General features: G+C 41.5%; 1 protein-coding gene across 3 annotated transcripts in view; it reads left to right on the forward strand.

Annotated features, from left to right (window-relative positions):
* Positions 1 to 12,167, forward strand: part of HECW2 (HECT, C2 and WW domain containing E3 ubiquitin protein ligase 2) — a 264,897-nt gene that overhangs the window by 217,864 nt on the left and 34,866 nt on the right. For all 3 annotated transcript variants that reach the window (XM_032803610.2, XM_032803612.2, XM_032803611.2), the window contains 2 exons: positions 1,556 to 1,665; positions 10,623 to 10,743. In XM_032803610.2, the coding sequence (XP_032659501.1) occupies positions 1,556 to 1,665; positions 10,623 to 10,743 (231 nt within the window). The remainder of the gene's footprint in view (positions 1 to 1,555; positions 1,666 to 10,622; positions 10,744 to 12,167) is intronic.

The following is a 12,167-nucleotide window of genomic DNA, read 5'->3' on the forward strand; positions in this document are numbered from 1 at the left end:
ACTATAAACATGTCTGCTTTGGATGTTATGTTCTTACCAATTTGGGAAAAATCAATGAGATTTAGAGAGATGCAAACATTCCATACATTGTCTATGAATTAGGGCTATCAATTACTTGCAGTTAACTTAAGTGATTAATGCTATTTAAAGAAATAGTTGTGATTAACTGCTGTTTTAAAAACACTGTTAAACAATAATAGAATACCAGTTTAAATTTATTATAAATATTTTTGGATTTTTTTTACATTTTCAAATATATTGATTTCAGTTACAACACAGAATACAAAGTGTACAGTGCTCACTTTATATTATTTTTATTACAAATATTTGTACTGTAAAAATGATAAACAAAAGAAATAGTATTTTTGAGTTCACCTCAGAAAAGTACTGTAGTGCAGTCTCTTTTCGTGAAAATGCAACTTACAAATGTAGAATTTTTATTTTACATAACTGCACTCAGAAACAAAACAATGTAAAACTTTAGAGCCTTCCAGTCCACTCAGTTCTACTTCTCGTTCAGCCAATTGTTCAGACAGACAAGTTTGTTTACATTTGCAGGAGATAATGTTGCCACCTTCTTATTTACAATGTCACCTGAAAGTGAGAACAGGCGTTCACATGACACTGTTGTAGCTGGCATTGTAAGGTATTTACTTGCCAGATATTCCAAACTTTAATATGCCCCTTCATACTTTGACCACCATTCTAAAGGACATGCTTCCATACTGAATTTAAACTGGTATTCTGTTATTGTTTAACAATGCAGTTAAAAGTCTGATTAATCACAACTATTTTTTAATCTCGCAAATAATTGTGTTTATTTTTAATCGTTTGACAGCCCTACTATGAACTATTAAATGGTATCTAAATTAGAGATTATTTCAATGTTTCAGGCTGTGAAAGTTATACTGTACTTCCTAGAAAACATTTTAAAATCACAGAAAAATGGTGAGGCATACTGAAGCCTAACCTGGTGAAAACTCTATATGATACATTTTTCTCTGTGCCTGACGTGTTAAGTACGAATAAATGAAGCATTTATTCCTAATAGACTAAAGTATATTTTGTTCAGTTCACTAAGCCAGTTCACACATGACTGATTACACCAGAAGTTCAGAGTATTTGTCTCTGTTCTTATGTACAGTATTACACATATTTGTACAGGACAGTGCCATGAATGTTAATAGTGTGTTGGCAGGGAAAATATGTAAGCAAAAGTATACAACAATGTAACTTTTAAAGGGTTCATTAAATACATGGGCCTTAGTTTTGAAAACAAATACACATCATCACACTGAGATGTCACACACAACACTACAAACTGTGACTTCACAGTCACTTGCAAGATTCCAGCCTTTGTTATACGGAGATAACATTGAAAGAAGAGCAACAAACCCCTTCTTTTTTGCATTCTGAGCATGCACATGGGAGATAGGTGAGTGACTTTCTAAAAACCAGGCTGGCTCTGAAGGCCACAGCTATTGCTGGAAAGTAGAACATATCCTTGGCTCAGATAAACATCTTCTGTCTTCTCCTTTTTGCTCCTTTTTACCAGTTTGTTCGAAGAAGAAATAATGTCATACGTGCCGCCACATGCCTTACTACATCCCAGTTATTGCCAGTCACCAAGAGGTTCTCCAGTATCCTCACCTCAGAACTCTCCAGGTAAATTTTGTTCAAGGTTACATTGAGATCTTTATAGAGCAATTCCAGATATTTAGTGTGGACCAATAAGACCAGGGAATAAGAGTTTTGTCATTGACTTCACCGAGACCAGGATTTTACCCTCTGAACAAAAGCAGAAAAGGAATTCTTTGGCCGTTGGACGACTTTTTCTATAATTACTTCATTATATTGACAGATTTAGTTCTGCATGAAATTTCTCAGAAGAACCCTTTTTTTGTAAAACATGAGTCTTTCCAGATGATGAGGTCCTAGACAGGGAGATAATGAAAATCCACTGTAGTCCAACAGAGGTTGAAGTTACACAACAAAAGTATACAAATAATGTAAATGCAATATTATTATTTACTCTCTAATTCTGAGGAGTGTAGTCTCATTTTCATATGCAGTAGGAACATATAGCTGTGTGTATGGAGTTTATTTTCCATGATTATTGCTCTTTAGTCTATAATGTCTAAATGACTGTATTTATTGGAAGTCGTAGCGCTGCTGATCTGACTGCAAAGGTTTATTTGATGGATTCTTTACGGACTATAGTGTCTTGGTGGCCTTTTGAAATAAGTTGGTGTTCTCAGTCCAGTTCTGGTAAGGTTCCTCATCACAAAACCCACCACTGAAAGTGGTGGTAATTGGCACTCTTGTAAGCGTTTTCACCAGAGTAGTTAGGGATTGAGGTCCTGACCCAGCAAAGCACTTAAGCCCAAGCTTAGCTTTAAGCATGTGAGTAGTCCCATTGACTTCACAACACAAATGAGGAAACTAAAATACCCTGTCACCCTAAGAGATAATCTTCCCAGTTCAGGGTCTTGGAAAGTGTGCTGTAGCTTACGCTGCCCCTGCCCATACAGTCCACAATCTATAGAACAGCCTGTAGGGATGTCAGTATAGCATCTTTCATGAGCACTAAGATTGACTTTAAAAACATTGTTAGAAACATATTTTTGAAAAGGAAAATTAAAAAAAATTCATTGGTGGTATTCTTGTTCTTAAAGGGGAAATAATAGTACACTATTCAAATAGGTCTGTTTCTTATTTTCTTGCAAGGCATGGGAAGTTTACTTAATACTGCTGTGAATTTTTTTTTCAATGGGTTTGGGGATTCCTTTGCAAACAAATTGAAATACAACAGTTATATGGCAGCCTCATTCCATAGGCCTGCTATTAACAAGGATAACCTTTTCAAAACACATGACTTAGGCTCTTAAGTTCCTGAATCACCTTTGAAAATGGGACTTAGGCACTTATAAACCTAAGTGCCATCGATTAGCAATGAGAATTAGGTACCTAAGTCATTTTAGCACCTCTGAAAATTTTACTTCTACTGCACACAGGACACAGTGGCCTGGTAGCTGGTTACTTTCATCACAATACTATAATAATCTCATTACAGTATTTTTGTAATGCTGCTGTCATTATTAATTTACATTTTGCTTCACATAATTATATCCCAGTTTCCTTGAGATCAGAGCTCTGTTGCTGCAGCAGAACTAAGGCCTAATCCTTTTTCTGATTCTAGCAAACTAGCGTGCTGGGGCATGAACCTTTCAAACTGGAAACTTGCCTTGGGCTCACAATGAGATTTGACACTAAGAAAAATGTGTTCAAACTGGCAAAACTTGTTTCCAACTGATTTGAAAGGGTTCACACTGGGGCACCAAAGCCTAGAGGGCTGAGGAATAAGGGGGGCTGATAACAGTTATACAAAGTCAGACTGCTGTCACTTAATGTGTTTAAGAGTGTGCATAGTGCAACTCAAGCCTGCTGCTGCACAATAATCATTTGAAACTACCAGCTGCACATTTGCCGTCACGTCGCCCATTATGGTCTCATCTTCCATGCCAGGATGTTAGGGTGGAAACATTCTGGCGAGAGAAATGGATCTGTCATAATTCCCAATCAGTCCCTTATCGCCAACCCTACAATCTGCCCGCCTGGTTTTGACCTGCCCCGTCGCCAATCGTCCCTGTTGAACAGGTTCCTGATGGGCAAGGTCTCTGTGCAGCCAGCCAGTATTGCTGGGGCTTTCGTGACAGCCCTCTATGCAGCTGCAGCACAACACAGACGATAACGCACACTGTCGAATGAATGAATGAATGCCTGCTGACTAGGTTCAGCAGTGGCCTAGAAGAACTGCATCATGCCATTGAAGATGCCATCACTTGGCTAGATGACTGTGCACACGCTAAATATATCTGTCTGCAAACGTACACTTTAGAACTTAGTGACAATATCTGTGCATGTTTAAATAGTGATTAATAATTTAGTTAATTCAGACTAAATTATTTCAAATGAAGCAAAGCCTGTTTTCTCCTCTGAGGTCCACATACAGCAGTTTGATGTTTTCAGATATAGTTGGTATTATTTTATTGGAAAGGAATAGTGATAAATAAGTAAGAGGAAAAATGTGGGCTGAGACAAGACCACACCTGGAAAATTCAAGCCCATAAGAAAGGTGATCAGAATGTTGTGTTTTTGTAATCTTGCACTCAGGGCCGTAGCAACAAAAAACGTGGCCCCCTCCGAACATATGTCCGGGGCCCCTTACCGAAAAAGTCAATGGCATATTTCAATGACTTTGCCGCATCCGAGATCACAAGATTCCAACTGTGAGCTCCACATGGTACATACAAGGCACGGTCATTTATTTCTAGCATGCGGGCTTGAACTCCTTTATTCTTTCCTCTCATATTTGCACCGTTATCATAAGCTTGGCCTCTCATGTCAGCAATGTCTATTCCTAAGTTGTTTGCCTTTTCAAGAAACACTTCCAATAAGCCCTCGCCAGTTGTATCATGAACATTAAGAAAACCAACAAACGCTTCACGAATATTGACACCATCTTCACCGTTGCATTCAACAAAGCGTAACACCACAGACATCTGTTCTTCATGTGACACCGTCGGGATACAGTCCAAAATAACTGATAATAGTTTGCTTTTTTAAGCGTGCGCTTGTTGGCCTTTGACATTTTACTGGCAACAAGTTGATCAGCTCGTTTGGATCTGTGGACTGAGGACTGGAACATGTGTCTCTCTGCCTTCTGAATCCTGTAAAAGTTCGTGAGGCACAGTATCATACTTTGCAAAGCAATTCAAACAGTCCCAAAAAGTTTGCCATTCAGAAGGATCGCCGAGCTTCATTACTCCTTGAAATGCCAAGTTTCTTTCGGACAAAGACCATACACGACATCAGACCATGCGTTTGACAACATTTCCGGAAATTCTTTCTTTCAGAACCAAGCTGCAATTCGAGTTGGTCAATAGAGTACCGGTTATGCTATCTGACCAAAGTCAAAACCCATTTCAACATACAGTCTTGATGGACTTTGCTGTTTTCATGCTGCTGAAGTCTTTTTTGACAGTGCTTCCAGCTAGATTGTTCCACAACGAGCAGTACTGTCGCCAGTGCAAATATTAGAAACAAAAACAAAAAATGAATCTTTCTGACTGAGTGACATTAACCATGAGCGTCTTATTTTCTCACCATTTGCTTGGTTCGATAGAAAATGAGTACTGTGGTGACCTCCGTTTTCGCTCGTTAAATGGAAATTCGTACTTTCTATTCTGCTGCGCGTGCCGGCACGTGCAACAATGTCACAACGCTGCCTGTCCCGATAATAGTGGCCATCTCCTGGATCATCAGTCAGTGGTTCAGATTCAGATACTTCTATTCCGGCGAGCAAGCTGGAATACTCTGTGCACAGTTTTTGGAGACAGACTGCTTCCCTCCGACCTCACTTGAAGCACTTCTGGATACTTCTGGATACGATTCGTCGCTGCTAGCGCTGTCCGTTTCATGTGCCTGTACCTGTACGTTGGATTGCAGTGCAAAATACGTTGACAACTTTGGAATTTTCTCAAGTGCCTTCTCGGCATCTTTTGCTGCTTTTCGTTTACTAGCTCCGCTCTTATACATTCTCTTATACATCACAAAGCACGCTTCTGCGTTGGAAACGATAAAAAACTAAACAACTCAATTAATAACATTTATCCGCCGACCACCATTATGAACGCAAATACACATTCTTTGAATGGGTCCAACTAAAATTCGAAACTGACCAACATACAACTGATGTAGCCAATAGCATTATGATGTATCATAATGACTTCACGGTTTTGTCAGTAAAACCGACATGGATTGTGCAATAGCATCAATAAATATCACTTACCTAGTTATACCTTACATTTTTTTTGCCACTTTTAGGGGCCCCCTTCCTTGCGGGGCCCTCTCCGGTCGGAGGGTACGGAGGGCGCTCGCTACACCTCTGCTTGCACTCAGCCCAACAGAACTAATAATCCACGCCCCATTCTCACAAGCCTGGGGTAGCATGTGTGTGTCCTAAAAGACAAAAGTCTGGGTTCTGTGGGACCCAAGGTGGGGACTCTTTACTGAAAACATTCTGCTACCACTGCCCTTCCAGCAGGGTGCTGTCAGCCTGAGCTCTTCAGCCTATCTCAATGGTGGCGTTCTGCTGGGAGAATGGTGATCTCTAAAACAGCAAGGGTCTGAAGCATTTGCCTTTTGTAGCTCAAACTAATACCTTGAACTTATGTGGAACCCAGTCAGAAGCCAGTCCAGGTCACAGAGCATGGTCATAAAGTTCTCCCTGCAAGAAGTTTTGCTAAGCCAGCAGGCTGTTGCATGCTGCACTATCTGAAGGTTCCAGGTGGTCATCATGAAATGTGATTCATTTCACTCTTAATATGGATTTTGTTGCTGTAGAGCGAATGTTACCACTCTCCAGTGTTTAATTTGTAATGAAAGAGGTGCCGGGGCTCAAGCAGGTATTTTTTTTTTTTTATTTTTTTTTTACACTTTCATAACTGATGCGGTGAGCCAGAGGTGATGGGGCTATGAACTACCAAGCCCAGAGGTGCTGGGGATCATCCCTGGCAAACCCTGGCACAAATTTAAGTGCTGGATCTCTCCACACAGTCCGTGAACTGGGTTGGCAGGAGGGGCATAATAGGTGTAAAATTCTCTTGAGGGGGTCCTTCTCATCGGATTTTGTTGTTTTAATAAAATCTTCTAAGAGGATTTAGGAATCCTAAATGGTTTGTGATGGATAAGGCCCCCTAACTTTCTAACAGACCTGTTAATGGGTCCTAATCTGCCCTGATAGAGCTAGATGTACAAAATCTGCTTTTTGCCCCTTGTCTCTCCCCCCCCACGCCCAAAAGTGATATGATCGAACTGGAAATCTTTGACGTGCTTTGGGGAGTGAGGGTACGGAGCTGTAGTGTCCAAGTGAAGGTGCTTTGAGGCATTTGGCTTCCTCAGAATACGCAAAGATAGAACACCTCAAGAGTGCTATGGGGAGTATCTTGCTCCCTTCTCTCCCAAAGAGAGGAGCGGTGCATGCTCTCAAAAATGCCTGCTCCTGCTGGTAACTAGCAGGGACACTTAAGTCTGGTCATGCCCCCATTTTAACTTGTCACTCCCACCCTAGGGCTATGGAGAATGACGGGCTACATTTGTATCTACATCAGTACAGTTAAATTCCAATTATCCACATGTTATTTGTATTTCATATGAAATGTGTATTCTGTTTATCCAAAGCTTTGTCTGTATCCTGAGAATCTGGATAATCAGCGTTTACCTGTACAGTACTCAGCGTTGGGAAAAGGGCACTAGCAATATAGAGGCTGCTCCTACATCCCTCAATCTCACTCTACTCCATGCCATGCACCTGTGAAGGGCAAGACAGCAGTTTGCGCTGAGTTTTTCATGACTGTTTTGATAACTACTCTGTTCTGAACAGCTGTGAAATGTACATCTACAGCTAGTGTTACTGTTGTTGCTTACATTTGTGGCAACTACTGTTTGTGTAGAAACTATTTCTTGTTGTTTGTTAAGAAGCAAGAAAAAATGAACATCCATATACGTGCACCTTATTGCTGCCGCAAACTATGATCAGAAGGGATTCTATCTTCTCAGTTCTCATTTCACCAAAACACCCCGGTGAAGACCCGGATTCAGCAAAGTATTTAAAGCACCTGTTTAAGGTGAAACACATAATTATTGCCATCCCTATCCAGAAAAGCACTAAATACATGCTTAACTGCTTTCCTGAACTGTGAAGATTTTAGATTAATTTTTCTTACAGTTGCAATCTCTGTTCTAACAAATGCAAAAAGATAAATAGAAAACACATGTAATGGACTTATCAGTCACTTGTTTTTGTGGATGAAGCCCTATGACTTTTTAAGGAGAGATCTTTGAAACAGGTTGTCATTTCTACTGGGGCTCTATCTGTTTTGTATTGCCAGACGAGCTGCTCTGTACAGCAAGGGGGTGATAAATTCCTTTTGAATTTGTTGCAGTGACACTAATCAGGCTGAACTTGCTGGCTTTGCTGTGAATGTGATGATTAACTTTATAGGACTTGATTAATATCCATGTATCCTAAAATGTGGTGGTGTCAAATTAAAAGAAGATTTCTGAATGCAGAGGATACAGTTATAATAGGGATCAAGTCAGTGTTTTGATCAGTAACCTCAGTTACAGACCTCTTCAGCTACTGTGCTCTTCCATTAAAGGACACAAATAGTCAAGAAATTACTCTCTCTATCTCTTTTGGAGACTGTAATCTGTTTGAGACTTCAGCCTGATTACCCATATCATTTGTGGTTTTTGTAGCCCTTCCCCTCCCCTAACACTTTTGGTTCACAGGGTGGAAGTAATTGCTATAATTGCCCAGGAATTTCTTGGCAATTGCAGCTGATTTGCAGTGAGTTTGTCATGTGCTGACAGAATAATTTCTTGGTAATTTTTGAACCATGAAGCAATATGTTACCAGTTTTATTTACCCTGATGTATCTTTTAGCAAAAGTTTCCTTTGGGGGCTGTTACCACAATGCAGATGAAAGGATGGGTTTGTCACATTCTTTGGTGAGCTCATAATTGTACCTCCTTCCAACCACGTCAAAATAACCTCCAAATAAAAACATGACGGGGAGGACATCAGTTAATGGACTGTATATATTTAAATGGCTACATATTTTAAAGTATTCAACAGAAAGGTCCAGCAGGAAGCACCTGGAATACTCATTAAAATATGAACAGCTACAGGAGGTTCATTTGATGTCTATGGTTTAATTTTCCAGAGATGTTCTGCACATGTCTCCCGGAACTCCAAAGATCTCCTGCCATGTTTTCCCTCGGAGTCCTGTCTTTTGACTTTCAGGACACACACATGTTCTGCCTGGCTTCAGAGGATGGGGCATGGATTATTAGTTCTCATAGGTTGAGTGGCTGAGGGAAGGACTACAAAAACACAGCTTTCTGATAAACTTTCCTTAAGGGCTTGAATTCCTCTCACATGCACTACTCCCACCACTATCCTTCTGGTGACAGGGAAACACTTGGGATTCTTTAAGGGACCCATGCATGGCATTAGTTGTTGACCGATATGAGAAACAATTTCCTCTACCTCTCCCACAGCTGCCCAGAGACTGAGTAAACAGCTTCTTCCAGCAGTTCCGGCCCAGAGAATGAGGACGCTACCTCATCCACTCCACGCTGCAAGCTGCTTCCTCACCCAGCCTACTTGTCAGAGTCTCTGAGCACAACCCCCTCCCACTAAGAATCTGAGCAAACTCCCTGCTCCTCCTCTTCCCCCTTTCCCTTGCTGAAAGCTAGGCACATTGCCTCCACAGTAATGAAACCCCCTCTGCTGGGTTAGCCTTATACAGGAAGAGAAAAGAAAAGTGATATACTGAACTGGCTGATATTTTACTTATAAATAGCTTTAAAGCCAATTGCATGCACACATCAGATTACTCACAAGTGAGTAGTTAGGAGCCTAGCCGTATTCTTAGGTGTAGGAAATGTCAACCTTCCAGGTATATTTTGAACAATATATATTTCAATGATCTAGACGCCAAAGAGGGAGAGGAATTATTTAAAGTTTTAAGTAAGTAGGGATATGAGAATGAAATTTAAAAAGGCAAAATGTAGGCTGAATCTGAGGGTACCTTCTTGCAGTGAAAACTTTTGGGCAGTGGAATAGTCTTTTGAGGGAAGTAGAGGAAGTTCATTGACTGAGATGTTTAAAACTAGACTGGACTAAACACAAGAAGGTACCACTGGCTACACAGCTCAATTGGGAGGGAGGTGAGATAAATCCCCCCCTCCCCCCCGCCTGTCACATTGGGTAAATAAATCACTGATACTAATGTGCAATAACTGCATACAACTGTAGGTGGATGTGCAATTTTTTTTTTGGCATACAGATATCTGCCTTTCTTTAAAGAACTGTTCCTTAAACTTGTATCTCAAAAAATGAATTCACCTTTTTGAGTCATGTCTGAAAGAAACTTAGTAGAGCAATTCATTTGGCCCAGACATTTGAATGAAGAGAGAGGTCTTCAGTCTTTCCTTTCTCCCGATATTTTTCTCCTTTGTTCTGCTTCTCTGAGTAAACTTTTCCACAGTATCCTCTGCTCAGTAAGGTGAGAAACTCCATGCATTGAAAGAAGTGTATTACATGCATAGGACATACTAATTTAGCTCATTGGAACTGTTTTTCTTCTTGACAGCGAAAGAACATGCATCATTTTAGTAGTTAAACACCGGTATTCATAAAATGTACATATGCTAAACAAAAGTTGGGTCTTTTCCAGTTTGTTTGTTTGGTTTTGTGGGAGTTGTTTGGTTTTGTGGGGGTGGGGTGAAGGGATGGCTGCTTCGGATGGCTTCAACATTTTAGGATTTATTCTAAAGTTGTGAAGCTGTTGGACAAACAAAGAGCAATCAAAAACAGCTAACCCTACAGTAGGCATGGAGACACGGATCTCTTATCGGCTTATAAACTAGGATTTTAAAAGAAACCAAACGTGTCTATGCTTTCGGTCAGCAAAGAACCTTCTTTTCAGTCAGAGCTGGAATGTGATCCTTTGCATAGCTGCAGTTCATTTTCTGCTTGTTGTTTGCTGCAGGTACTCAGCGTGCTAATGCCAGAGCTCCAGCACCTTATAAAAGAGATTTTGAAGCCAAACTGAGGAACTTCTACAGGAAGCTGGAGACTAAAGGATACGGACAAGGGCCAGGGAAATTAAAGTATGTAGAAGCATCTTATCAAATAGGGTTTATCTCACAGGCAGAACTTCTTTCCTTGCAGGTGTAAGAACCTCTTTCCTCTGGGAATCCCACTGGTAACATGATGGATTCTTGCACTTGTTGAATTAAATTTGAAGTGTGTTATAAGGCAGTCAAAGCCATCTCACTCACAGCAGAGAGCACATTTAAAGCATCTCTTCCCCATGTTACCTCCTACTGTAGTATCTTCATATGCACATTAATGCTACTGCAGTGGCAGAAAGTCCTTTGAAGAGCAGCACTCAAAGAAACAGGCAACAGTTGGGCCACTTCCATTGTATCAGTCACTGTGGGGCAAGTTGAAATAACTCTATATTCTTTTGTCTTGTCCAGCCACAAAAATAAATATAGGTTCATATGATTCATCTTTGTGTAGATACAGAATCTTTACTGGGCAGAATTTGCATAATTAAATATTATTGCATTCCAAAGAATTTGAAACTTCTTGGGGCTGGTTTATTACAGCAATGTAAAACCAAATAATCCATAACAGAAGTTCCAGGCATGAGGTCCCCAGTGCAAGTAGTTATTAAAATACAAGACATTTCATCCCTCAATTTCCCCCATACCACACACTGGCACCTTTGATGGTGTCAGGGCTCTCAGTCCTCTCCTGTCCTTGTACCAGGACAGCCACCCCTGCCCTTCCAACCTGAGTGCAACCCTGCTCTTCCCAGCGGGAAGCCCCACAGCCTCTCTCCTGTGAACATCCTTGCCAGGGGAGCTTCCCTCACTCCCACTGGCCCTCTCACAGCTCCTGGAAATGGGTTCAGCTCTCCAGCCCTGGAAATGTCAGTGGGTAAGCTCCTCCATAGCTCCCCTGCCTTCAGTCCTCTCCGACCATTGGTTCTGGCTGTCTGACTGAGAGACAGCAGGCAATTCCTGCTACTGCTCCTGCTCTTCCTGCCTTCAACCCTCTCCAGCCCTGGCTCAGGGACTTTCTCCTGGGAATCACCCTCTGCTTCCTTCTGGGACTCCTCTAGTTCCTGGGTCTCTGGTAGCTCTCATCTTCCTGTCCTGACTGAACCAGTTTACTCTAACTCATTGGGATTTCCCCTCACTGGGTCTTTCCCTAATCCTTTATAGCCCCCAGCTGCTGCCCTCTTAATTGGGCACCTGCTTTGGCATACATGAGATTGGACCTACATCATGTACTGGGTCCAGCCACCGTGTGATAGAACTATTATGTTCTTCTTCGAGTGCTTGCTCATATCCATTCCAGTAGGTGTATGCGCCGCGCGTGCACGTTCGTCGGAGAACTTTTACCCTAGCAACTCCAGCGGGCCGGCAGGCCGCCCCCTAGAGTGGCGCCGCCATGGCGGGTGATATATACCCCTGCCGGCCCGCCCGCTCCTCAGTTCCTTCTTACCGCCGTGTCGGTCGTT

Source organism: Chelonoidis abingdonii, chromosome 10, assembly GCF_003597395.2.
Source record: "Chelonoidis abingdonii isolate Lonesome George chromosome 10, CheloAbing_2.0, whole genome shotgun sequence".
Lineage (NCBI taxonomy): Eukaryota > Metazoa > Chordata > Testudines > Testudinidae > Chelonoidis > Chelonoidis abingdonii.